General features: G+C 38.2%; 3 protein-coding genes and 2 non-coding genes across 5 annotated transcripts; 2 read left to right on the forward strand and 3 right to left on the reverse strand.

Annotated features, from left to right (window-relative positions):
- Positions 1 to 247: 247 nt before the first annotated feature.
- On the reverse strand, positions 248 to 1198 carry LOC124088580 (olfactory receptor 2AG1-like). The gene has a single exon (XM_046438280.1). The coding sequence runs from the start codon at positions 1196 to 1198 to the stop codon at positions 248 to 250; it is 951 nt and encodes a 316-aa protein (XP_046294236.1).
- Positions 1199 to 7790: 6592 nt separating this feature from the next.
- On the reverse strand, positions 7791 to 7894 carry LOC124088657 (U6 spliceosomal RNA). Its single transcript, XR_006850414.1, has one exon. It is a non-coding gene; the product is annotated as a U6 spliceosomal RNA (small nuclear RNA).
- A 5947-nt stretch (positions 7895 to 13841) lies between these two features.
- Positions 13842 to 14792, forward strand: LOC124088550 (olfactory receptor 2AG2-like). The gene has a single exon (XM_046438249.1). It carries the CDS (start codon positions 13842 to 13844, stop codon positions 14790 to 14792), a length of 951 nt encoding a protein of 316 aa, XP_046294205.1.
- A 5597-nt stretch (positions 14793 to 20389) lies between these two features.
- Positions 20390 to 21313, reverse strand: LOC124088551 (olfactory receptor 2D3-like). The gene has a single exon (XM_046438250.1). The coding sequence runs from the start codon at positions 21311 to 21313 to the stop codon at positions 20390 to 20392; it is 924 nt and encodes a 307-aa protein (XP_046294206.1).
- Positions 21314 to 21357: 44 nt separating this feature from the next.
- On the forward strand, positions 21358 to 21464 carry LOC124088652 (U6 spliceosomal RNA). Its single transcript, XR_006850410.1, has one exon. It is a non-coding gene; the product is annotated as a U6 spliceosomal RNA (small nuclear RNA).
- The last annotated feature ends 6342 nt before the right edge of the window (positions 21465 to 27806 follow it).

Genomic DNA, 27806 nt, shown 5'->3' on the forward strand with positions numbered 1-27806 from the left:
ATTAAGTAGCTACTTGGGGAAAGAGTAAATTTTAAAGAAAGTCATTAGCAATTTTAAAGGGTATGGCTGAAAATACCTCATGGGGAGATTTAGGGAGAACTTGAAAGTACTGTATGTACATACGTCAACTTCTCTGTCATAAGATATATTCTTCACTATATTGGCTTTTCCATAAACATGCGATTCGTAATAGAAACCCTCTGACTTTGAGGAGGAATGAATTTTAGAAACCAGCCACCAGACCAACCTAAAAGGCTGAGTGTGTTGGCAACAAGTGTTTTCCAAGGACCCTCCTCAAGGCCCCCATGATCTCCTTATTCCTCAGGCTATAGATGAGAGGGTTCAGGGCTGGAGTGACAATTGTGTAGAAAACAGAGATGATGTTGTCTTGTTTGGGATGGTGGAAGGAACTGGGCAGGACATACATGAATGTGGCAGCCCCATAGAACATCCCAACCACAGTCAGATGGGAAGAGCAGGTAAGGAGAGCTTTCTTTTTCCCCTCATTGGAGGGCATGTGGAGCACAGTGAACAGAATTAGTGTGTAGGAAGCCAAGATAACAGCAAGAGGGGGGATTAGGAAGGTTACGCCCATCACATAAACCATAAGCTCATATCTGGAGGTATCTGTACAGGTCAACTTCAGCAAGGGTGGAATTTCACAGAGCAGATGCTTGATCTGGGCTTTGCAGTAGGGATAGTGCATGGTATACACAGTATATCCTAGGGCACTTAGGGAGGCCAGGATCCAGGATGTGGCCACCATGAGCCAGCAGACCCTTGGCCTCATGAAGATCATGTAGTTCAGAGGATGACAAATGGCCACATACCTGTCATAAGCCATGAAGGCCAGGAGGAGGTCCTCTGCACCACCCAGGGTCAGTGCTAGGAACATCTGAAGGGCACAGCCTCCAAAGGAGATATTGTTTTCTCTGCGAAGATAATCCAGGAGGGTTTTAGGAGTGACAACCGATGTGAACAGGAGGTCCATGAGAGAGAGCTGCCTGAGCAAGAGGTACATGGGCACATGGAGCCGGACGTCCATTGTGACGACCAGAAGCAGCAGTCCATTGCTTGCGAGGGCCAAAATGTACAGGAAAGTGATCGTGGCACAGAGCAGATCAGGAGCCCTGCTGTCATTCAGAATCCCCACCAAGATGAAACTGCTTCCCCAGGTAGAGGAGTTCCAGAGCTCCATTATGCGTGATTGCTTTAGTTACTTAGAACCAGATGTATTCTCAGTGAGGTTTTGCCAAGATGAACCCTAGACTTGTAATGTCTCAAGCCCCTTAGGATACTGGGAGAACTAGAAATACAACAGCGGAAGCCCTCCCCTGGAAGATGAGGGTTGAATATTGTAATTAGGCCCACTAATTCTCTGCCCTCTCCTGCTATTGACTCTGACATTCACTCTCCCTTCTGAAAATCCAGAGCATTTGCACTGGATAGAAGGGGCACAGGGACAGTGAGGAAGAGCTCCCTTTCTGAAACCTGTCTTTCATACATGGAATCCACTCCCAGGGAGAAACCAATAGAAGCCTTAGATTGACAGGTGTCAGTACTGTGCCCATAGAATGGGATAAAGAAAACTAATTCACTGCATGCAGTTAAAGATTTGAAAGTGAACCAACCTTCTGTCAATCATTTAGCTGCCTCATGGCATATATGTGGTAAAACTTCATTGTTTGCCCTGATATCTTCTGGGGCTCTTAGTTCTTAATAGTTAAAAGATATGAGAACATCCAACAAGATTATCATCCGTTGTTTGCTGGCCCTTTGTGGAGGCATGCATCCTCTGATACATGCAAAAAAATGGCCAGAGGCCAGCAGCAACCACAGGGTCTAAAGACAGGTTTTGATAATCCTACCAAGGAAGCAAATACTCAGGCCTGGGCTAGAGCACAGAGTAGCAATCCTAACTAGTTCTCTATTCATGTTCAGGAAATCAAAAATGCAAAGATTGGGATGGGCAATGAAGCACAAAGCATGAGAGAATCTGGCAGACAGAGTAGTTTACATTCTTAGGGTTTGCTTTCAACTCTCTTTTTTGACTCAATGTACTTAGAAGCTATATATACATATTTCTCTGAAAGTGAGAAAAAGCCTTTACCTCCAGCTGTGAGAAACCTCCCTGCCTAACCTCCCAAACTCCTCTGGGATTGTTTAAAGGGTGATAAGATGCCAGTAGAAATGGGGAGGTAGGATGTGACTTTCTTCAGCAGTGTTTGTTGGTTGAAGTTTTGCTGAGTTGGTTAAGTATCTTTGATATTTATTCCAGACCAGGTGTCAGGATGCTTCTGTCCCTTCCTCTCATCTGCAGATCTGTGAAGATGACAGTGGATACAGTGGCAGCTAATGCAGTCTTTGAGTAGTTTCCTGTGGCTTTCCTGCTTTCACACCTGAAAAGAATTAGTAGAAACTCCTCCTGTCATACAGGTTTCTGGGGAGGGAGGCCCTCTACCTGGTGGTAATGGTCAGACTGAGTTCTTGGTTCCAGATCACCAGACCCTTCTTTCTTCCTGTTGGCATCTGGGAGTGAAGATGGAAGCTGTGGGGCTGTGGAGGAGCAGATAATGGAAGAGCTGCCCAAAGGAGACCTTGCCATGCCAATTTCACTGTCCCTTGGGCCAGCAGTGAGCCAGGGCCATGTTCTAGAAGAGGCTGATTTTATTTTTCTCCCTTTACTCTGTCCTACATCTATCTTCAGAGGGACTTAACCTGTCAGCTGAAATGTCCTCCCCTGAAAATGTTGATCCTGGAAATAGGCTGTTAATGAATCCTCTTGGGTATATTTCTTGAATTGGTATTCTGCATTCTCCCCTCATTAAATGAATCTGAGGCCCTAAGTTTCTACTCAATCCTAAGGGAGACACTGATGATCCACTTCTAAATTTCTTCCTGATTAAACCAGGAAGCAAAGGCTCCTTGTGTGGCCAGAGCTTTGCCTCAGAGCAAAAGGCATTTTCCTGCCTCTGTGGGATGCTGGTTCCCTTCCTCATGGCCCTCTTCACCTGGACTACTTCCCTTCCCATATGACTGCTCTGTGTGGAGAGTGTAGACATGAAATCTTCTCTTCACTGACCTCTCCAACCCCATAGATCTTACCTGTGTCCACATGTCTTGGTGTTACAGTTACTTGTCTGTCACCAATGATGTGAGAAGAGAGAGCTCAATTTTCCAAGTATTGAACATAAAATAAAGAGAAGTCCATAGAGTACTGAAGTTGTAGAGGTCAATATTTCTTAAAGTCTTTTAAATGCTATCAGAGATAAAAAGACTACCCATTAATCCAATATACTTAGATGACAGTAAACTATGAATGGTGTTAATAGGATAAGAGAGAAATACAATTTAAAATGCTGAGGAAATATAACTTTACAGGTAGAATTCCATATGAAACAGAACCATCATTAATGAACGAGGATGAATTAAAAACAACAACAAAAATAATTTTCCTTCAAGGATCCTCCAAAATAATTTTGGCAGTTGGCATAGTAACATCAAAGGAATATATGCAATGCAGGAAGCAATGGTGAGCTCAAAAATTGATCTAGTATTGAGTTAGGAAGCTTAATTCTTGAACAATGATAAATACATTTGTGACTTTTCAAAAGGTAAAATGAAATTTTTTTCCACAAGAACAATAACATGGGAGTGGTATTTTTTTCCCCCATGTTTGTTTAATAAAGGCTAAAGAGGCAGAGTATTAACAGCCATAAATTCATTCATTTGAAATTATCATTATTATTTTTTATTTTTAAATAAGGTACAATTTAAATACAGTAAGATCAATCTTTCTTTAAATGTTTTTGTTTAGTTTATGACAATTATACATAATAGTGGATTTGATTTTGACATAGTCATTCACACATGGAGTATAATTTGCTCTATTTCAACCTGGATATTAAACCCCTATTGGAGGAGTAGCTAACAGATTTTCTCCCATTCTGTAGGCTCTCTCCTAATGCTTTTGTTTCCTTTGCTGGGAAGAAGCTTTTTAATTTGATGCCCTTCCCACTTATTCATTCTTGACTTTATTTCTTGAGTTTTCGGAGTCTTGTTAAGGAAGTTGGTGTCTGTGCCAATATGTTGGAGTATTCAGCTTTTGCTGTCTTTTAGCAGTTGCAAAATTTGTGGTCTAATTGCTAGTACTTTGTTTTACTTTGATTTGTTTTGTGCAGGATGAGAGATAGAGATCTAGTTTTATTCTTCTATAAATGAATATCCAGGTTTCCCATTTGTGAGAAAGGTTATTTTTTCAACCTATATATTGGCACCATTGAACAGCAAGAACCAACTACATCATCCATCATATTGTTCACCAAAAAAAATGGTGGGGGATGAGACTATATAAACTAAATAGTTCTAATGGGCAGTAAAATTATAGTGCCTTAAGTGAAGAGAAAATAGGGAATTGCAAGAGAAACTTGAAATATTTAAAAAGTGAACAGAGGGGAATCGGGAGAGAATAGCTGATGGCTATAAAGATGATTAAAAAATAACTAAAAGTAATAAATTGAGGAAGAGGGAAAAAGGTAATTTGGGTTGTTAGAGAAGGTAAAAAGTGAATAAGAAGTAAAAAGAGTAACAAAAACAAAGGTAAGAACAATTAAATGAATAAAATTTCAAGTTAAAACAATCCTTGAAATTTCTAACCCTAAACCTCAAGTCAAAACTATGGGGGAAAAAAAAAACTAGGCTAAATACATGGGTGAGTAAAAATTGATTAAAAAGAGAAAAATTACACACAACCATGCACACACATACAAATTCACGAACCTATCAGTACAGCAAGAAGATAGAGAGAAAGAGACTAGAGAGAAAAATAATTTTTAAAAAAAATTTAAAAAGGTATACAACTAGGAAAAATAATCTTAATGAAAAAGGAAAAGCTTGTTTCCATTGTGGTCAAAACTATTGACAAGGATGTATGTTCATGAATATCCTGTCACATCCTTCTTTGCATTTCCTTTTGGCCTATATACCCTATGGATCAAGAGCTAGGATTATTAAATCCAAACACTTTGTGTTTCACACCAAGTTGCTATTTGCTGTGGCCTGGAACAGAAGCTGGTTGGAGTAGCTCTCAGCTTCTACAACAGTATGTGGAAGAACTGCTTCTCATGGTATCTGGGAAGCACTGACAAGCAGAATTTTGTCTGGACCACTAAGTTGGTGCATTCCTAGAGCTGAGCTAATGTAGAGTTCTACATGAGAAGTTCAAGAACTGGGGTTTTAGTTCTGACTATCCTTTGGAACTTTGGAGGTATTTACCTCTGTTGCTGGGCAGATGCTGATCTCTGCTGGAAGTGTGGGTCTCATAAAGTTCTGGCATATTCCCCTCATAGAGTGCAGATCTCACCTTATAAGTCATCACATACTTTACCATCATGAATGTGGATTTCCCAGGATGAGACTTGGAATGCAGAAGTGCCTATTTTACCAGTTTTGGCTTCTCCCCAGCTGGTTTCCTGGGCCACCAGAAACAAAGAGAACACAAGCTTCTCTCCCCTCTGTATCACCAGCCTGGATCACCTGGGAACAATCATCTTTGTGCCTGTTTCAGTCAGACTGGACCAAGCACACTCTGATCCTGTTTGTTGGGGGAGACTGGCAATGCTTTCTTAAACTCCGGAGCTCTGCCGCTGAAAGCTGCCTTGTGGGTACTTGCACATGACTCCCACCTTACTCTCCACTTGCCCAGCAAGACATTCTAAGTGCTTTTAAATCATGAACTCGCCCTGTCCTGTCTGGGTTATTTAAGATCAGCCTCCCTTTCTGTTCCACAGGTTTTCACATGACAAAGTTGTTCATGGTGCTTTCCATTTCCTCTCTCTCTCCTCTACAGTAAAATGGTGGTACTAATGCAAGCACCACCAACAAAACTGGTTCACCTTTACTGTATTTCTTCTTGTTCTCTGCTTAAAGCTTCTGACTTTCTGTGACTCTGTGATTAGTTTACCAACCAATATTAAATTCAGTGGATTCCCTTAATTGCCCACCTAGCTGAGAGGCAATACTCTTGAAGCTTTAATCTCAACCTGTGGAGCAACTGGAAAGTGCTCCCTTTGTCTAATCCACCATTTTCACATTCCTCACTAATCCTTTTTTAAATATATTCTTTTGCAACTTTTGATCAATGAATATAATCATGTACACACCACCAAAGTCAAGATATTAACCACCAAAGTTTTGTCAACTGCTCAAATGCTCTAGTGCCCTTTCATAATCATTCTCTCCCTTCACCGCCAGGTATCTGATCTGTTTACTGTCAGTATTATTGTGAGCTTTTCAGAGTGCTTCTTTCACAGAGTGTAATATGTTTGAGATCCATCATTCTCTTTGTGTTTATTAGAAGTGCTTTCCCATTAATACTAAGTAGTACCCAACTGTATGAATGCATCATAGTTTGTTTATCCACTCAAAAAAGAATGGCCATTTGTCATTTTACAATTTATTTATTTATTTTAATTAGGTATATATGACAGCAAAATGCATTTTGATTCATCATATACAACTGCAGCACAACTTTTCATTTCTATGGTTGTACACCATGTAGCATCGTACCATACGTGCAGTGTTACCTGTACCTAGGGGTAATGATATCCATCTCATTCCACCATCTTTTCTGTCCCCATGCACCTTCCTGACCCTCCCTCTCCTTTGCCCAATCAAAGTTTCTCCATTTTCTCATGCCTCCCCCCTCATTTTGGATCAATATCCACTTATCAGAAAGAATATTTGGCCTTTGTATTTTGGGGATTGGCTTATTTCACTTAACGTGATATTCTCCAACTCCATCCATTTACCTGAAAATGCCACAATTTTATTCTCTTTTGATACTGAGTAATATTCCATTGTGTATATATACCACAGTTTCTTTTTCCATTCATCTATTGAAGGGCATCTAGTTTGCTTCCAGAGTTTAGCCATTTTGAAGTGAGCTGCTAAGAACATTGATGAGGCTGCATTACTACAGTATATATGATTGTATACAGTATGCTGATTTTAAGTCCTTTGAGTATAGACCCAGGAGTGTGATAGTTGGGTCAAATGATGGTTCCACTCCAAGTTTTCTAAGGAATCTCCATACTGCTTTACAGATTGGTTGCACCAATTTGCAGTCCCACCAGCAATGTAGGAGTGTTCCTTTCCCCCCACATCCTTACCAACATTTATTGTTGTTTGTATTCTTGATAACTGCCATTCTGACTGGTATGAGATAAAATCTTAGAGTAGTTTTGATTTGTATTTCTCTAATTACTAGAGATGTTGAACATTTTTATATATTTATTGATTGAATGTATATCTTCTTGTGAGACATGTCTGTTCAGCTCCTTAGCCCATTTATTGATTGGGTTATCTTTTTTTTTTGGTGTTAAGTGTTTTGAGTTCTTTATATATCCTGGAGATTAATGCTCTGACATGTGTGTGGCAAAAATTTGCTCCCAAAATGTAGGCTCTCTGTTCACCTCATTGATTATTTCTTTTCTGAGAAGAAGCTTTTTAGTTTGAGTCTATCTCATTTATTAATTCTTGATTTTATTTCTTGCACTTTAGGAGTCATATTAAGGAATTTAGAGCCTAGTCCAACATGATGAAGATTTGGGCCTACTTTTTCCTCCAGTAGGTGCAGGTCCTTGATCCACTTTGAGTTGAGTTTTGTGCATGGTGAGAGATAGGGGTTTATTTTCATTTTGCTCTGTATGGATTTCAGTTCTTCCAGCACCATTTATTGAAGAGGCTATCTTTTCTCCAATGTATGTTTTTGGTGCCTTTGTCTAGTATGAAAAAATATGGAATGCTTCACAAACTTACATGTAATCCTTGCACAGGGTCCATGCTAATCTCTGTATCATTCCAATTTTAGTATATGTGCTGTTGAAGTGAGCATTTAAAATTTATTGATTATGAAAAGAGCCATTAAACATTTGTAATATAAATTGCCCATTCACTTAGGTAAAGAACCCAACATAAACAACTTGGGATATGGTATGGACATGTTTAGGTTTATAAGAAATTGCTAAACTATTTTCCATAAAAGTGGTGAGCTCATAGATGTGGAGAGTAGAAGGGTAGTTACCAGGGACCAGTGGGAGGGCAAGGAATGTGTGTGAAAATGTTGGTCCCGGGATACAAAATTTTAGTTAGATAGAAGGAAGAAGTTCAAGAGCTATAGTATAGTATAGTATATAGTATAGTATTTTAATGTTCTTATCACAAAAGTGATAAATATGTGAGGCAATGGAAATGTTAATGAGCTCAGTTCAGCAAATCCACAGTGTATACATTTATCAATTCCCCATGGAGACTATAATCAATATAAACTTTTACTTTTCAAGTAAAACAAATTTTAAAAAGAAAGGTATAATAAGCACATCAGATAGAGCACTAATTTCTAAGATATATAAAACACTCAAAAACATTAACACCAAAAAAACAAATAACTTAATCAATAAATGTGCCAAGGACCTGAACAGACACTTCTCAGAAGAGGATATACAATAAATCAATAAACACATGAAAAAATGTTCAACATTTCTAGCAATTAGGGAAATGCAAATCAAAACTACTCTAAGATTTCATCTCACTCCAGTCAGAATGGCAGCTATCAAGAATATAAACAACAATAAGTGTTGACAAGGATTTGGGGAAAAAGGTACACTCATATATCACTGGCAGGATTGCAAATTGGTGCAATCAATCTGGAAAGCAGTATGGAGAGTCCTTGGAAAACTGGGAATGGAACCACCATTTGACCCAGCTATCCCACTCCTTGTTCTATACCCAAAGGACTTTAAAACAGCATACTACAGAAACACATCCACATCAAAGTTTATAGCAGCACAATTCACAATAGCTGAATTGTGGAACCAACCCAGATGCCCTTCAGTAGATGAATGGATAGGGAAACTTTGGTGATTATATACACATGGAACAGTACTCAGCATTAAAAGCGAATAAAATCATGGCATTTTTAGGTAAATGGATGGAGTTGGGGAATATAATGCTAACTAAAGCAAGCCAATCCCAAAAAACCAAAGACCAAATGTTTTCTTTGATATGAGGATGTAGACTCATAAGGGCGATGGGTGGCGGGGAAGCATGGGAGGAATGAAGGAACTTTGGATTGGACAAAGGGGAAGGAGGGGGGAAGGAAGGACCAAGTAGATAGGAATGCTGGTGAAATGAGTTGGACATCATTACCCTAGTACATATATGAAGACACAAATGGTGTGAAAATACTTGTGTACAATCAGTGACTTAAAAAATTGTGCTCTATATGTGTAATATGAAATGAATTGCATTCTGCCATCATGTGTAACAAATTGGAATAAATAAATAATTTAATTAAAAATATACTTAAATAAAAATAAAAAAAAAATAAATGGGTTAAAAAAAGACAGGGGTTTAGGCCTTCTGGTTCTCTTGTTTGATTTCTGTATAGTCCCCCTTTGTGTTAATATTAACCTATTCTTCTGTTGGTGGGCAGAAGTGTTGTTTCCATTTTTGTTCTATAATGAAAAGTCCTGCTCTATTTTACCTATGAAAAACTTCCTCCAATAGTTTTGATATAAAATGTTCCCTTAATTCCATGTGTTAAGTGTTTGGTCCCTCAGTCCTACCCTTAAGATGTAGGCCCTACAGGGTGTACCTTAGGTAATTGTTAGTGTGCTCTTGAGGGGGATTTTGGCCTCTTTCTCACTATTCTTTACTTCCTGGCCATAACATGAGTAGTTTTTCCCTGTTGCACACACCACTCTATTGCTATTCAGCACACCCAACAGAGCCCCAAAGCAAGAATCAGCCCAGACCTGGACTGAAACTCCAAAATAAAATTTTTCTCTTTGTAAATTAATTTTTTTTTAGTTATTTCATCATTGGGATGAGATGCTAACCAATATGTCTCCTTATGAGTGTGTTACTTTTATACATGCTATATTTCTTTTGTTGTGCAATAGTTTCTAGGGATTATTCTTTTTATAATGAAAAAATAAATATTTGATTTTAACTTTTTTGAAATTGAAAGTAAATGGAGTGAAAACTCTAGCAGTCTTTCCCAATATTACTAGTGAAATGAGTGACTAAGGAATTAAAACTGAGGAGGATGAAGCAAAGGTTTGGGTGAGAGATGAGAAATGCCTGAACCAAAACCACGATGGTGGAGCCCAGTGCTGTGTCCTCATCCCTCTGAGCAGCTGAGCCCACTGGGCAGAGAACACATAGGCACATGCTCATGTGCACATGCATGAGAGAGGGTGGAAATGAGAAAGAAATAGAAAAGCATATGAAGATCCAATAAATCACTGTAGAATGCTAACTAAGGTCAGTGAAGGAAGACCTGATGTTAGTATTGTTAATTCCCTCCAGCTGGTAATAGCCCAGACAAGGGCCTCATAGAGGGAGATGGAGAGTGGTAGCCCTTCCAGAAGCCAGAAGATACACTCTGTGATTTGGACAGAAGAAAGAATAGGGGTTACTTGCTTCTTGGACCAGTTCTGGACACCATCTACTCAGTCAGGCACAGTCTCAGCAAGACCTCACGGGGCAGAACAAGTCCTCAGGCTTCAGAGCCCATAATCAGTGAAATGTTGGGCCAAGAGACATGCCCAAGAGGATTCATTAAAATCCAGTTTCCTGGAGTGGCATTTTCAGGGGAGGACATGTCACTTGAGAGGAAGAGACTCTAATATGTCCCCCAGGACAGGCCAGAGCTCACAATTGCCCAAGGAAGAGTGGGGCTAGCCAATAGTGGGTCTCTTTTGAGTAGCTCCTCCCATATCTCCCCGTTCCCCCCAGTTCCTCTGGTGCTTAACATTTTCATGAATCCCAACAAGAGAGGAACATATGAAAATATGAGGACAGAGACTCAAGAATTCAGCCCAAATCACTCCATGACTGTGAAGCACTTTCTCACAAGGAGAGTGGATGGGAGCCTTCCTAAGGGATTCAGTTCCTTACGTCCCCAGGATCCTGCCCAAGGTTCTCAGCTGCCTGTCTGCATCTGTCTCTTTCCCCAGGAAAGAGAGTTAATGACAGTGACCATTAAGAGCCTTTGACCCCTGGTCCCAGTCACGATCATACACATACCTATATCCCATCCTACCAGAAGAACCACCTCCTCTTTCTTCATCATCTTGACCTTCTGGAACCCATAAGTGAATCCCAGGATACTTGCTGAGGTCTAGCAGTGGTATTTTTCCTCAACGAGGTAAGGACTCTCTCTCTGTTTCTAGGCAGTAGACCCTCTAAGTCTTGAGAAACAGAATCAAGATGGTATATACTCTTCAGCTCAGACTCTCTAGTGCCTTAGGCTTTACAGCTCATTCACTCCTGTCTGTTCAAGGTGACTTTAGGCACTTTGAACATGTGGGAACTTTTGCAATCATTTAGTGCCACTGGCCAGTACAGAGCCTCTAGAATTCCTGATGCTGGCTTCCCAATAATATTCTCAGTACTTACCCTTGGTGCACCTGATTTTCCTGGACTCTAGTAGTCTGATGAGGTCCCCCAAAGGAAAGCACCTTCAAAGACGAATACCTAATATCAGCTGAAGTTTCTCTTGGACATGCCACAGAAATCCAACTAAAGTCAGTAAAAATGTTTAAATATACTGATCAATGACAGAGAAAAAACTTATAAAAATAAGCTTCTAAGCTTTAGCATTATCTGAATGGACTGACCATCTACAATGGTCCTCTATTCATCTCAGCCTCTGCTGACTGACTGCTCTTGGTTTGAGGTACCCATATATTTCTAGCAATTTTCCAGAGAGGAGTCCTTCCTTTGTTGGTCCAGTTGGTGCTCCCTGGCCTTTCTCCTTAGAGATCTATAGACATGAGAAACCAGTGAATGGAAAAGGAGAGAAAGCAAGAGTCCTGAAACAGAGAGAGGCGGCATGTAGGTAGGAATCTGGAGGCCTGGCGACACCTCCTTAACAAAATCCTGCTTTTTTCCTCCTCTTTGAAATCTCTCCCTATATTGGCCCAGAGATCTGGAGAAATGTGCCCAATTATTTCTTTCCCTTTATTTCTCTATCCTTTCATCATTTTATTCAAGAAAATTAAGAGCATTTCAAGTCTCATAATTACTAGCAATCGTGCCCAGAATTGTCCTTAAATTATTTTTTTTTTTGGTTGCTGTTCATAGGCAGTATTCCAATCAATGTTTTCCAGGTAGTCGTGTAGTTTTGGTTTCATGAAGCAGCAGGAATATCATACACCCCAATGGAGGGTGAGGCTTCACTTTAAGGAGTGTGTTTCTCTGAAGGTCTCCTTGCTTAGCGATCCTTATGGCAAAATTGCAGGAAGAACATCACTGTACTGTATGTCAGTGTCCTGACTTTTACAGCACTATCTTCTCTCTTTTTGTTATGTCCTGTTTTTGACCTTGCCAGTTTCTATTCATTCTCAACCTGTAGCTTGTACCCATTTTATTGGGGAATCCTTTTGTGAAACCTCCCTTATTTGTTGTGAAGTATGTCATATTTCCCTTCACATATTGGTCATTGCCATTGGGTGAGGTAGGTGTTTTTGTGATTAGTTTTCACATCTATGCTACCACCCTAGCATCAAGTGTGGTACTGGATACATCAGAGTTCCTTAGCAAATATCCACTTGTGTAAATGAAAGGGACTGGATCATATGGGTCTCCTGATATCAAGTTTTTATGATCCCAACTCTGAGATACTGAGAGTGTTGACGTAAAGAAAGATAGGAGCTGGTGGAGATATTACAAGGGAGAGATGATGAACTTTTTGTTAAAATTTTCTCTTCTCTTCCAGAGTGTCTTCTATATACTCCACCTAACTGTGAAAGATCTGCATTCATAAAGTGCATGCTGAGTGGATACCATCAGCCCCATTCAAAACATTCCTCCTCAGTCCCTTCCATTGGTAGTATCATATGGATTCAGGACTCAGCAAGGCCAGCATCCTTCCATATGCTCCTAAGATTTGTGAAGCAGAGGAAGGTATTTTTTATGGTCAGAATGTTGCTTTGACTCCCAGGTAAAAGAACAGTTTTGGTCATTTTCTATAAGGCTTCCTCTTTTGTAACTCACTCCTTTTATCATATACCATAAATACCAACAACTTCTATGTCTCTGTGGATCCCATAATTTTATTTTTCTTGTCTCCTTCCAAGTAAATAGCTCATCACTTCCTTCGAATAGGCAAGTGTTCTTTTTCCACTGTTCCTACTAATTTGCATCAAAAACCTACATCAGGCTGACCATTCAATTAAGCCCAGAATTGTTTTTATCTAAAGCAGAGTCACTGTATCCCCCCCAAGGAGGTGAGGATGGCTTAAGAGTGTAAGAATCATGTGACCCAAGATCCCTGAAATCCTGCTAGTGAGGAAGGTATCAAAAACAATGAGGGCAGAACATAAAGGCAGACATCAGGTTAAGCAAGAAGATGGCAAACAGGTTTTATGAATAAAATTTTAAAAGTAGAATTGTGTCCCAAAGTCAACTTTAACTAGAAAAACAGCCAGCTTTTAAACACTGTCCAGTGTACTGGTTTGTTATGAAGAGAGAGATGTTTTCATCTATGTAGAAAGATCTTTGGGCTTATTCTTTCCCATATCTTATGTAAAGATATTCTTAATAATTAGCATTATCCGACATGCCTATTTTACATTTACATGGATGGGCAAATCAAAATTCAATAGAAGTTTTTAGAAATTCAGAATCCAGAGGGGAAATTTAGCTGAGAGAAGGAAAGGACATTTCATGGGATTTCTATTGACCATTGCATACTGTCCTGGGATGGACCAAAAAGGTAGGTTAATGCCTCTGAATATCTATCTTGTTTTAGGCAACTGAAAGAACTAAACAGAATGGAGCTCTGGAACTCCTCCACCTGGGGAAGCAGCTTCATCTTGGTGGGGATTCTGAATGACAGCGGGGCTCCTGATCTGCTCTGTGCCATGATCACTTTCCTGTACATGTTGGCCCTCGCAAGCAATGGACTGCTGCTTCTGGTCATCACAACAGATGTCCGGCTCCAGGTGCCCATGTACTTCCTGCTCGGGCAGCTCTCTCTTGTGGACCTCCTTTTCACATCGGTTGTCACTCCCAAAACCCTCCTGGATTATCTTCGCAGAGAAAACAGCATCTCCTTTGGAGGCTGTGCCCTTCAGATGTTCCTAGCACTGATGCTGGGTAGTGCAGAGGACCTCCTCCTGGCCTTCATGGCTTATGACAGGTATGTGGCCATTTGTCATCCTCTGAACTACATGATCTTCATGAGGCCAAGGGTCTGCTGGCTCACAGTGGCCACATCCTGGATCCTGGCATGCTTGACTGCTTTAGGACACACCATGTATACAATGCATTTCCCTTTCTGCATGTCCTTGGAAATCAGACATTTGCTCTGTGAGATCCCACCTTTGCTGAAGTTGGCCTGTGCAGATACCTCCAGATATTTGCTCCTGGTTTATGTGACAGGTGTGACTTTCCTCTTGCTGCCCCTTTCTGCCATTGTTGCCTCCTACACACTAATTCTGTTCACTGTGCTCCGCATGCCCTCCAATGAGGGAAGGAAGAAAGCCCTTGTCACCTGCTCTTCCCATCTGACTGTGGTTGGGATGTTCTATGGGGCTGCCACATTCATGTATGTCCTGCCCAGTTCCTTCCACAGTCCCAAACAAGACAACATCATCTCTGTTTTCTACACAATTGTCACTCCAGCCCTGAACCCTCTCATCTATAGCCTGAGGAATAAGGAGGTCATGGGGGCCTTGAGGAGGGTTCTGGGAAAATATGTGCTGCCAGTACACCCCACCTAGTAGAGAGGGCTCTTGACTTGCCTCTTATTATTCCTTTTCAAAGTGAAATTGCTATGTTCCTTCATTCTTTAATATTTTCCTCTGAGATGATACTTATACTTTTGAAAATCCCACCTTATTTTCTTGTATGTAGCTCTAGTATAAACAGACTTCAATGTAAACTCACTTGGCACATATCAGTGACCTGTGAAGCCCACATAAAAAAAGGGACTAGGACAAGAAAAAGCTTTGAATGGATGTCTTTGACTCACTCTGGTGAGGCATCATCCTGACACATACCAAGTAAACATGGTAGGAGACTGTCTATTTCAACATTGTGTAGCAGTAGGGACTTGGGATTGCTTTGGGACTGAGCAAACTCCAATGGCCTGTTAGCACTGAAGGACTGTTCCTTTGAACTGGATTCTTAAATCTTTAGTAAATAAAAGGTCCACAGAAGATATATTAGACTTGCTGTTTATTAAGATGTTAGCTGCTAATGGGGAAGAGTAATAGAGATGTGACTGCATTTGCATTCCAGCTCTGAGGAGTCAGTCATACTGACTTCATAAATAAAGGCATAAACCTGAGTTGGTGTAGTGGTTGGGGCTAAGAAAAAAGGATCCTGGCATTTCAATTTGAAAATTATCAGAGTCTTTTTTATGTTGGGGGCATTTTTACAGTGCCTAAGATTAAAATTAAAGGAATAGAATTGAAAGCACCCAAGTTTAAACAGAATAGTGTACAATAACAGTGAGATAAATCTATGGTATATATTTTCTTTGAATTTTGTTAAATGCAGATACACATATGTGTTTTGGAGCATTGAAATAGCTGCAAGGAGATGAAATCCTTGAAGTGAATGTATATGATGTCTCTGTCCACTGGACAGGAGGCATAAATATATATATATAACTCACTCTCTAGCTAACCTAAACATGCTTTCTTTTATCATATTTAGTGTCATGGCAAGATTTATAAGAAAATGTAGGAACTTGAATTTGTTGCATGCAGAAGCTCTAAAATACCTCACCTATGTAAAGATTATTATGGTTGGGAACAGTGTTTGTGAGAGCTTGGAAGTTCTTGTTTTCTTTCTAAAAATAATTGTAAATTATTTAATCTATTTAGATAAGCCATAATATAACACCTAAAACTGACTGATGTGAGTTCTTTATAATGAAAAAATTCAGAAATTTAGACAGAAGCAAAAATCACCTGTATAATTGTTCTGTTGTGTTTTTATTATGCATACTGTATTTGACTGAATTTATATGTAACTGACAATTCCTTTCGTCATTTAAAGCTTAGTGAATTTTCTTCCTTTGTATGAGGGTATATTTTAGAGTAATGACAGAGAGGAAGGGGAAAAGAGCACCTCAGTTTGAATCCCTGGCTTCCTTTTTATCCTCAGTGCACAATAGGAAACTGAATTAAACCCTTTGTATCTCCATGTACTCAACTTAAAAGTGGTGATAAATACAGGCCTGCAGTCTTGATGTTATTGGGTAAATGGAATAAGATAATAAATGCCAGGCATTTAGACCTTAGCCTGGCTAAATCGTGCTTAAACTGTGTTGGCTATTATGGATGAATAAACAGTCTCCAAAAAATTTAATCTTACTTTATTGTATTTTTTAAAAAGTGAACACTTGCACATTTTATTTATTTTTATTTTTATCAGCAAAAATTTTATCTATTTTTGGTGTCCAATATAGTGTCTTGATATTTGAATACATTGTGAAATTGCTAAATCAAGCTAATACGTGTTTTACCTCATATATTTGCACTATTGTGATAAGAACAGTTAAAACATACTTCTTCAGCAATTTTCAACTACACATATATTACTGTTGTCGCTACTATAATCACCATGATGTGCAACAGATTTCATGAACTTCCCCTTGTGTCTCACTTGAAGTTTGTATTCTGTGATCAGCATCTCCCTGGTAACGACCATTTTGCCTTCCCTTTTTGTGTTTGACTATGTTAAATTTCACATGAAAGTGAGTCCACACAGTGTTCTTTTTTATCTTACTTAACGTCTTCCAAGTTCATCCAGGTGGTGGTAAAGGACAAAATTTCATTCTTTCCTAAGGTTGTCATTGTTTATTTACACCAGATTTTCTTGATTTAGTCATCCATTGATGAACGCTTATGTTGTTTTCATATCTGGGCAACTGTGAATAATGCTGTAATGAATCTGGGAGTGTGGGATTTCTCTTTGCTATAATGATTTCATATCCTCTGGATATGTCTCCATCATGAAATTGCCAGATTATATGGGAATTCTATTTTCAATTTTCTGGGGAGATTCCAAGCTGCTTTCCACAGTGTCTGTACTAATTTGCATTTCCATCAGCAATGTGCAAAATTTCCTTTCCCTACATTCTTGATATAGCACTTGTTATCTTTCATATTTTTGAAATAGCCATGCTAAAAGGTGGGAGGTGATACCTCATTGGGTTATTTGTATTTTCTTGGTGATTACTGATGTTCAACATTTTTTATAGACCTCTTAGCCATTTGAATATCATCTTTGTATAAATGTCTCCTCAGGTTCTTTGGGCATGTTTTACTTGGGTTGTTTACTTGTTACTGAGTTCTTAGGATATTTTGGATATTAGCTCTTTTTAGATATATGGTTGGCAAATACTTTTATCTAGTCTGTATATAAGTTCATGTTATCTGCAGAGACAAGTTTACTTGTTCCTTTCTGATTTGGGTGCATTTCATTTCTTTCTCTCGCATGGTACTGTGGCCACGACTTCCAGTATTAGGTTGAATAGAAATCTCAAAACAAGGCATCCCCGTCTTGTTTCTCATTGTAAAATAATTTCTTTGAACTTTCCTCATGGATAATGATGTTAATTAAGTGCTTATCTCATTTAGCCTTTATTATGTTAAGGTATGTTCTTTCTATACCTAATTCACTAGACTATTTATCAGGAAGATATATTGAATATTTTTCAATGATTCTTACATGTCTATTGAGACCATCAGCTAGTTTTTGTCTTTCATTCTTTAAATTTTGCTTATCACACTTACTAATTTGTATGTGTAGAACCATCATTGCATTTTTGAGATAAATGATGCTTAATAATGGTGAACAACCTTTTTCATGTTTTGCTCAATTTTATTTGCTATTATTTTTTGAGAACTTTGGCATCTATGTTCATCACATTGGCCTGTAATTTTGTTTTCTTGCAGTGCCCTCGAGTGACTCAGATACCTCTTCTGTAGTGACTGGCCTGTATTTACAGGCTATGGGATTCAGCCTGACTCTGAGCCTTATCATGGAGAGACTAATCTCAGACTCCTAGGCAGTAACTGGGTACCCACACCCTTTTCTTCCCCAAGTGGAAAATTCTGTCTATATTATTCTTCCAAAGGTTGGGGGAGATATGAAATGGACAGTCCCATGGCAACCAATTCCACAATGCTGGGTCATACCTGGAGCTCATAGATTGCCAAATTCAGTCCAGCAACAAAGCAAGATCAAGGTCCATGCCTGCCTGCTGCTACAGGACACCCAAGGCCTGAGACCTCTGCAATCAGCATCAGGTGAAGCCCTTTCTTAATCCCCTTACTATCTCCCAAGCAGGACACATCTCTCCACATAGTGTTGTTGTAGTTGAAGGGAGATCTCTTTTCTGTATCTTTTTTAATTATTATGTTAAAATGAGGTACTGTGCTATAGTGAAAGTAGTTTGGTGCACGAACAGCTGTGCAAATTGATGTTTCTGTGGAGAAAAAAAACCCTAGAGAATCATACCAGCGTCTTGCTCTTCCTCCACAATCTTTTCATGCACATTTGTAAAGTGGATTCCTAGGATCAGAACTGCTTAATCAAATCATATGATATTGATTCTTTAAAAAAGTAACATGCTTATGTTTTATTTATTTAAATTAACAAATAAAATCATAGACATTCATCATGTATACTATGATGTTTTAAAATATGTGCACATTATGCAACAGTTAAATCAAGTTAAGTGATACATACCTTTCCTCACAGTGTTGTAGTTTTTGCTTATTGGTCTTTGCTCAAAGAAAGCTTCTTGTGCTATGCTAAAGAACTTTTTCTTCCATGCCTCATTTACCCCACACATTTTCTCCACCTGTCTGAGGTATGCTTTTCTCTCCCAGTCCTATCTACCTAGGCTATTATTTGTCCTGATTCTTCTTACTGGTGTCACCATCAGCCCCTCACAATGACAATTTAGAAGAATTAATCCATTTTGGGTGTGTTCTGACACTTTTCCTAATATATCTGTTCATGATTTTTTTTTGTTTTGTTTTTGGTGTTATCAGGGATTGAACTCAGTGGCATTCGACCACAGAGCCACATCCTCAGCCCTATTTGGTATTTTGTTTAGAGATAGGGTCTCACTGAGTTGTTTAGTGCCTTGCCATTGCTGAGGCTGGCTTTGAACTTGTGATCCTCCTGTCTCAGCCTCCCAAGCCGCTGGTATGACAGGTCTGCATCACTGTGCCTGGCCAGAAAATTCTACTCTTTAAGACTGAGCTATTCATGCTTAATTGACATCACAATTTTTTAGTGCCTATCATACTGTCAGATAGCTATTAAAATATCTTTCAATTTAAATGTTTCCACAAAGTTACAAATTATCAGAATGCACAAGTAGTAATTAAATACTAACAATTATTAAATACTACCAACTTCCTAGGCATTTCAGTACAGGAAGCTCAGTAAATATGTGTTGGTTGAGAGAATTACTGATTAAAGCAGAACATGATTGTATATTTTGAACAATAAGATTCCCTTCATAATTGAAATTAAAAGAAAGACAAGATAAAAATTATTTCAGATATTAAATATCATAGACTCATAACCTCTGAGATAATATCTAGACCATAAGTCCTTTGACTAACTTTGGTACTGTGATCACACAAACTGCCAAGCACAATATTTCACTCTGTTACTGTCTTTCAGAATTAAGCTCCTAAGCAAAGGCATAACCAGATCATTTCTATAGGGCAAGACTTCCTATAGGGCAAACTGGTTCATCATGTGCATAAAACCCTCTACAGAATAATATAAAGCTAGCTAATCCTGTGACAATATCATTACTAAGCTTTATTTCTTGACATATATTCCTGATTTTAATGTACCCTCTCTGGCCATCTTTGTTTTTGTTCATGATATAGTGTCTCTTAGGTATCTTTTCGGACCATTGATACTTGTTGAAATTGTATATCCTACTAATAAATCAATTATCATTTCAGTGGAGACATCTACATAAAGTATTTCTGATCTTCAAATAAGCTATTGCCTTCACTTTGGGTCTACACAGTGTTTTTTTTTAACCTTTTCTAAAAATAGTCCCTCTCATTGAAATTTTAAAATGGTTATCTCTATGTTTATGATCTCTTGTTAGTGGATTGCCACATCTTTTGAGGAAAGCACTGAGTTTTACTCATCTCGTGGATGTAGGCACAGTGCTTGCATAGAGAAGTCATTTAATGAATATAGAAGCAAATAAGCTGAGAAATGAAGCAAGGGAAGGAAAGGATGAGGATGTCAGAACCATGTTGTCAATCAAAATGTTCAAATATTTTTTTCAGATTTCAGAACTCACTGCCTCTGAGGCATACTATCTTCCAGCCAGCTTCCTGAGAGCCCCCTTAACGTCCTTGTTCCTAAGGCTGTAAATGATGGGGTTCAACATGGAAGTCATGACTGAATAGAACACAGAGATGACCTTATCTTTTTCATTCATCGTCTTGGAATTCGGTCTCATGTAGGCAAATATTCCAGAGCCGTAGTAGAGAACCACAACGGTGAGGTGGGAGCCACAGGTGGAGAAGACCTTGAGCCTCCCCTCCCCAGACTGCATCCGGATCACAGTGGAGATGATATGCCAGTAGGAGATAAGGATGAGGGAGACAGGAGCTAGGAGGATAATCACCCCCATTGAAAAGAGAGCTATCTCAGCATTGTAGGTGTCCCCAGATGCCACCTTTAGGAGAGCAGGTGGTTCACAGAAGTAGTGATTAATGACATTCCATCCCTGGTAGGGGAGATACAGTGTAAACGCACTGTCCACTGAACATACAACTGCCCCACTTATCCAGGACACTGTGGCCAGCTGGACACAAGCCTTCTGGGTCATAATGGTAGAATAGTGCAGGGGCTTGCAGACAGCCACATACCGGTCGTAGGACATCACTGCCAGCAGTGCACACTCTGTACACCCTGCAAGGAGGAAGACCGCTATCTGTATTGAGCATCCAGTAAAGGAAATGGTTTTCTTTTTCACAAGGAAGTGAACCAACATCTGGGGTACGATGCTTGTAGAGAAACAGAGGTCAGCAAAAGATAAGTTTTTGAGAAAAAAGTACATGGGTGTGTGAAGTTGAGAGTCAACTTGGATGAGGAGTATTATCAGCAGATTTCCAAATATGGAAAGAAGGTAGATGATCAGGAAAACACAGAACAACAAGATTTGGATCTGTGGATCCTGTGACAGTCCCAACAAGACAAATTCAAACACAGAAGTTTGGTTTCCTTCTCCCATTGATTCTTATTCTTATTTACCTGTCATCAGAAAGAGAACAGAGGGTGCTCGCTTCGGCAGCACATACACCAAAATTGGAACGAAACAGAGAAGATTAGCATGGCCCCTGCGCAAGGATGACACACAAATTCGTGAAGAATTCCATATTTCTTTTCAGGAGTTACTGGGTTTGGTATTTATGAAAGCTTTGAGTACTACATTACAGTATAGTTTAAAAACTGTAACTTAATAACACTGGAATTCATCAGAGTTGTTGACAGATTCTTTGGTGCTTTTCACTTGTTTTGTTAAGTAAGGATTTTTCTGTTACTGATAAACAATATTTCCCCTAACCTGTGAGAAACAATAAAATGCTTTATAAGTATTGTAAGAGAGAGAGAGAGAACACAGGCATTCTGAATGTTATCTTTCGTTGCTTTATAAATATGTATAATTCTAACAAGTACAACTTTTGACTATCAGATTTCATCTGCCTCCTACAAGGGGTCAGTTAGCCTTAAGGTTCATATTTTTGTTTCCTGCAATGCATATAGCTTTCAAACACATTTTCCTTTGCTTGATAAACTGGCAAGTATGAGTATCACACACTGGCTTCTTCACTAATCCAGATGTTTATATACTTAGGTATTAGTAAATTACTATGTAGATATTAAGAGAATTATTTTGATTAAATTTCATTTTTATTTTTTGAAAAATACTTTGAAAACACTAAAATTAGATGTAAGAAAATTCAGTGAACTGATTTAAATAATAAAATGTTTTTACTTTTAGATTTAAAAATATCTATTAGCTCATAAATCACAGATTATCAATGGAAAAAATTTGTTCACAGTAATAGTAGGAAGTCAAAATATGGTTTGTAGATCAAACAGATAAGTTGCATATGTTAGTTTTTGCTCTTTTCCATAGTTATTTAAAGTAAAACCACTCTTAAATAGTAGTCAAAATCCAGGTAGGACAGCTAGACTGATTTAAGGAGGTCATCAGATCCATGCCCGGTCTGCTAGGAGAGCCAGTATGGAGCCAAAAAGTGAGTTTAAATCTGGTATTTTGATGTCTACCTAATTTTTGTAAATTTATTTTTAACATTGAGATTCATGGATTCCATTCACAATGCAGAAGGTATGGGAGACACAGGAGCTGACCCTCATGTCTAGCACTTGGTGTCCTAGGCAGCAGAACACAGAACTGTTAACACTAGTAATAATACTGTCATCATTATAACAACAACTAAAAAAACTCACTTTATTTAGAATTGTGGTATCTCAGGAATTCTTAAAAGAAGAATTTCAAGATTTGAACCCTACTGACCACCTCACTTTATAGACAAAGATTCTGAGGCCTCATGATGATTTAAAAGAACTTTCAAAGGCACAGATTTGCAAATTATTAAATCAGTATTTAGTCCCAGCAGGCTGGTCCCTGATTTTAGACATGATATTTTTGCACTAAAAAAAAAAAGAATATAGATGCTATTTCTAAAGATGCACTCTGGTATTGGGCTCTGTCTGAATGCATAGAAAGAGTCATAAATAGAATGTACCTTCAAATTAGGATTTGAGACAGGGTAAGGCAGAAGTTAATGGTATACACTGAAATGAAAAACACCTGCTATCTTTCAATGGTTTGAATGCAGATGGAAAAGAAATTAGGCAGCAATTAGGCAGCATTTTAGCACCCTCTAAATATGCCTTCTGCCCATTCTTCTTTTCCTCTGTGTTATTCTTTGGAAATCTTACTTAAATCTGTTGCCTCAAATATTACACAACAGAATGTCTCAAATACTATCTGGTGGATGACCACTAACCTAAATTTAAAGAGTTAATGCTACCATTTAACCTAAGAAGAACTTTTTAGACTTGGCAGTGAGAAAGAGTAAGTACCTTGCTTCCATTATTAACCTATTTGATTTAGTATTTTGCTAACTAGTCTTTCAGTACTCTACTTAGAACACAATTTTGATATTATTAGAATGTGTCATTTGTAGGAAGAGGAAAAGGCTACTCAAAGGGTTCAATTTTAAAGTGTGAAATTATAGATTTGAATTACCTAAAATCCAAAGTAGGGCTGGCTTAAGGTTAGGTTCCATCCAAATACTCAACATGTTCCTTTATATCCTCCCAGGTAGTCTTCATCATTGTCAACATCATCTCAGTAGGTACGAGGGCTACATGCTTTCTTTCTCACATCTAGCCATAAAAGTAAAGTCTCTTGCAATGGCATCTAACAGCACTAGATAAAGTCCATTGTTGTATAAAAACCAATTCTCTGAAAAAAAAAAATGAGTCCCCAAAAGACATATCCAAAAAATTTAAGCAAAAAAAAAAAGGTCTATTCAAAAGATAATGGACACATATCGTATTTAGCTATGCTATTCCAAGTTAGTTCATTTTAGTTTATAATATATACCAGACTCTAATGTGAAAACCAAACAGAAAGCACACACAATGATACAAGTTTCACATTTGATTAACAATGCAAATATTATAGATGATATACTAGCAAATGCATATATATATATATATATATATATATATATATATATATTGACAAATATCTGATGACTAAGTAGGATTTTGCCAAGGAATGTAAATATTGTTGAACATTAGGGTAAGAGTCACATGATAACATCAGAACAGACATAGCAATACACATAAGCAGATTCCCAATTCTAGTAATTGTGGGATCCATGGTTTTCAACCAACCTTTCCATTGAAAACAGCTGAAGCCCGTAAAGTCTAAAGGTACAAAGACCATGGAGAAAGATGCAGCACAGTGTAGTGAGACTGACAGCAGCATACCCTGTCCCAAGAGGAAGGTTGTGGATTCTAAAGAAGAAACTGAGTGTCTGATAAGCTTAACAACAGAAAGTAGGGCATGTCAGGAGGAAAAGTTGAAGAAAATTTCCAACAGTCTTAAAATAGTAGGAGACAAGGGATAAAAATTGGACTTTAATGCTTACCAATATATGTGATATTGACAAATACTCTACGCTTTGGGATATCTTTGGAATAAAGAATGAAATGAAAATATAGAAATGATTCAAGTTAAATCAAGACAATCTCTATTTTTCATTAGACAGTATGATCTTTTCTTAAGTCCCTGGCCAAACCTAAGTAAATCCTCTATTTAGAGCCTCAAACAGGTTTTATAGTATTGCATGCACAATGCCCTACATTCAACAAAATGAAATTACAAGGCACACCACAAAATAGGAACAAGAACAACAGAGTGGGAGAGGTAGATACAGAGGGAGAGGGAGAACAGCAAACAAATGAAAACAGGCCATCTCAATTTGAGAGTTATGAAACACAGCCTTTTAAATCCTGTGGAATAAAATACATACATGATGTTAGACAACAGGTTAGAGAATTTAATCAGAGAACACAAGTTCAAGGAGAGCCTCAATAACTTAGAAAGTCCATAAGTAACTTAGTGAGAACCTGCCTCAAAATTAAAATAAAAAGAAGTGGGCTTGTAGCTCAGTGGTTAAATGCCCCTGGGTTCAACCCTCAGTACCAAAACAAACAAGCAAACAAGCAAACAAACAAACAAACAAACAAAACTGAGTGCAGAAAAGAAACTAGTTGAAAGAGCTCAATATCACTAGAAAGACAAAATCCTCCTAATGTGTAAAAACACTGGAAAAGAATCTGAGCTATATGGATGAATATATAGTTATCTTCAATTAGTCATTTAAATTATATCTTGGCTTCTATATTTATAAAATGAGAATATTAGTATTGAATTTTTTTTCATTTTTTTCAAAAATAAACTGATAATTTATATAAGCTTTAAGTTAGTATCTGACTCACAAGTTTAAGTTATCTAGAATATTAATAAGCATGTATTCTTTATTGTACATGGATGGATAAGTATTACGTGCATTTTCACATTTAGCGTTTAGCTTCAAATTGAAAATAATAAAATTTGAGGCTATGATATTTTCCCTACAATTTGTGTTATTCAAAAATACTCCTGGTGAGATATAGATGAAATAGATATGTTCAACTACACTAACTCTCACACTGTAAGTAGAATTTATTTTTTCTTCCTTTATTTTCCCACCTACTGAAGAATTTCAGCAGTTATAAGATTTAATTCAGATTTCAAATCTCTTTCCTTTTCTCTCTGCCTGGAATTATTTTCCAACCCAGTAGCTTCTGTTTATTTTAGCTCTGTTATCTCTCTGCCTCTTATATTGTTCCATTTAACCTATTTAAATATAATAGAATAATCTTTTGAGAATGCTAATTTTATCATTTTTCCATTCCCCAATTTGATGATTCTCAATTGTGTATAGGCTTAAACCCGAACAAATATTCTGGGTCTAGAGCATCTCTGACTGGCTGCAGATGTCTGCAAATGAATATCTCCCTACTTCCTTACTCTTAAGCAATGTCCTGCCATGCTCAAAGGCACATGAGCCTATGCCTTTGCTCATCCTGTCCCCTATGTGGAAGTTCACTTCTTGCTTTACCTTTACCTTGCTTTTGGTAAATTCCTAGTCACCCTCCAGTGATTACCTCTGCTGTCACATTTTTGCCCAAGCTCTCACTGCCTCCATTAAGTGAAGTTAATTTTATTTTTAAATCTTCTTGCTTCTCTGGGTTTTATATTTATACTAATACATCTTTTTATGATATAATATATATACTTAATATCAAGGTATTTTCCCCCTATTATATGAATCCTCCAAAGTAGAGACTGCTAGAGATTTTACCCCCACCATTTGATGCAGTTAAATTTGAAAATAATTATCTGTTGGACAATTCACAAAACATCTATCCCATGTACAAATCACCACACATAGAAACTTAGATCTATTTTCACTCATATACTCAAATCAAAATAATTATACAACAAAAAGGGAAAGAAGTATAAAGGACACAGTAGCCATTGGGCCACTGGAATGTCCCCAGAAATGACCAGCAGGACAATTGAATCATGGTCACCTGGACATCTACCAAGATTTGATGAAGGAAATAATATATTGCACAAATCATTATCTTCCACCTGAAACTAGGGCGAAGCACTTACACTGTGGCAGAGGTGATAGAACAAGGTAGTGATTCTGACAGTAACAAAGTCTTTCAGATAGCCATCACATCCAAGACTGTGACCACATATCACTTTCTAGATCCAGGGATTTTTCAAGATCAAAAGACCAGAATTCCCTGTAGCCTACTGTCCACCTGAGATGGAAAAGACAACAGAGGAAGGGGACACTTCAACAGAGGGCTATGGAGGGTCTGGTAGGGTTATAGCTGTTGGGAAATGAGGTCCATGTGGGAGGCTAGATATTTCGGGAATCTTTTGTGTAGGATCTGATCCCTGCAGATGTCCTGGAGAAGGATTTCTGTACTGAGTCCTCTAGGAGGAGGAGGAAAAGTGGCAAAGAAGGAAGGAAGGAAGGTGATGCTGGAGAGGAGAGGAAGGGCCCATTCTTCACAAACCCCACAGAATCTCCTGAAGAGATGCAGCCACACCATAGTCCTGCCCTCACCTGGTGGACCAAGCTGAGCTGAGCTGAGCTCACAGCACTGGGGGTCACAGGTGAAAAGGCTGAGGGAGAGGGCAGGTGTTGAGACCTATGGGCTGAACACCAAAGTCCCACTAGGCTGTGTCACTGCATTTTTATTCCTGGGTACTCAGAGTGTTTTTCCATCTTGAACTTTTGTCAGCCACTTTTCTCAAGGTCACAAGCCTAAATTCTCCTAGGACTTGAACAGTGCATTTTCCTAAGAGGGAGTTATTAAAAATGAGGACCTGAGAACTGATGTAAATAACGCAGTCCCATGAGTTCGCAATTCATAAGATACCCTGCAGCCTTTCTATTATGCTTGTTAACATTACAGCAATTTCTGAATCTCCCCTGATTTGGAACTCCATTAAAAAGAGAGAAAAATTTAAATTGTCAATTTTTCCAAATGATGAGATCAGATTCTCTCTTGCTCTGTGACTAACTTTGTTAATCTCATAAACACAGAAAGGTAAATCCTACTCAGGGTTTATTTATTTCAAAGGCACCTATTGAAATCTAGATTATTATATTGGTTGCCTCTTAGTCATGCTGATTAATATGAATAGATTGTAAAGAAAAAATGTAAAGGCATTTCTAAAATCTAAGCTAACTGCAATATTTGGTTACTAAAAAACTTTGTGTCACCTTAACTGAATTAGCAACAAATTTAGATATTGTTTCCATAATCAAATGGTGCTGAGGTTGCCAGAACAACAACAACTACCACTACTTCTTTTAAAAGCTTTTGCTTATTTTTATTTGGATTTTTAAAATTTATTGTATTTTTTTGTTTTTAGATATACATGACAGTAGGGTGTATTTTGAAATATTCTGCATACATGAGCTGCAATCGATTATAGTTTTGATCCCATTCTTGTTTTTGAACATAATTTGGAGTTACACTGGTCATATATTCATATGTGAGAATAGAAAAGTTATATCAGATTCATTCTACTGTCTTTCCTATTC

The sequence above is a fragment of the Marmota monax genome, unplaced genomic scaffold (assembly GCF_021218885.2).
Source record: "Marmota monax isolate L192 unplaced genomic scaffold, Marmota_monax_Labrador192_F-V1.1 WCK01_AAM20220418_F8-fsc00061, whole genome shotgun sequence".
NCBI classification, from domain to species: Eukaryota; Metazoa; Chordata; class Mammalia; order Rodentia; family Sciuridae; genus Marmota; species Marmota monax.

Coding starts and splice junctions, on each gene's coding strand:
- LOC124088551 (XM_046438250.1), bottom strand. CDS start 21,313: ATGGGAGAAGGAAACCAAACTTCTGTGTTTGAATTTGTCTTGTTGGGA.
- LOC124088550 (XM_046438249.1), top strand. CDS start 13,842: ATGGAGCTCTGGAACTCCTCCACCTGGGGAAGCAGCTTCATCTTGGTG.
- LOC124088580 (XM_046438280.1), bottom strand. CDS start 1,198: ATGGAGCTCTGGAACTCCTCTACCTGGGGAAGCAGTTTCATCTTGGTG.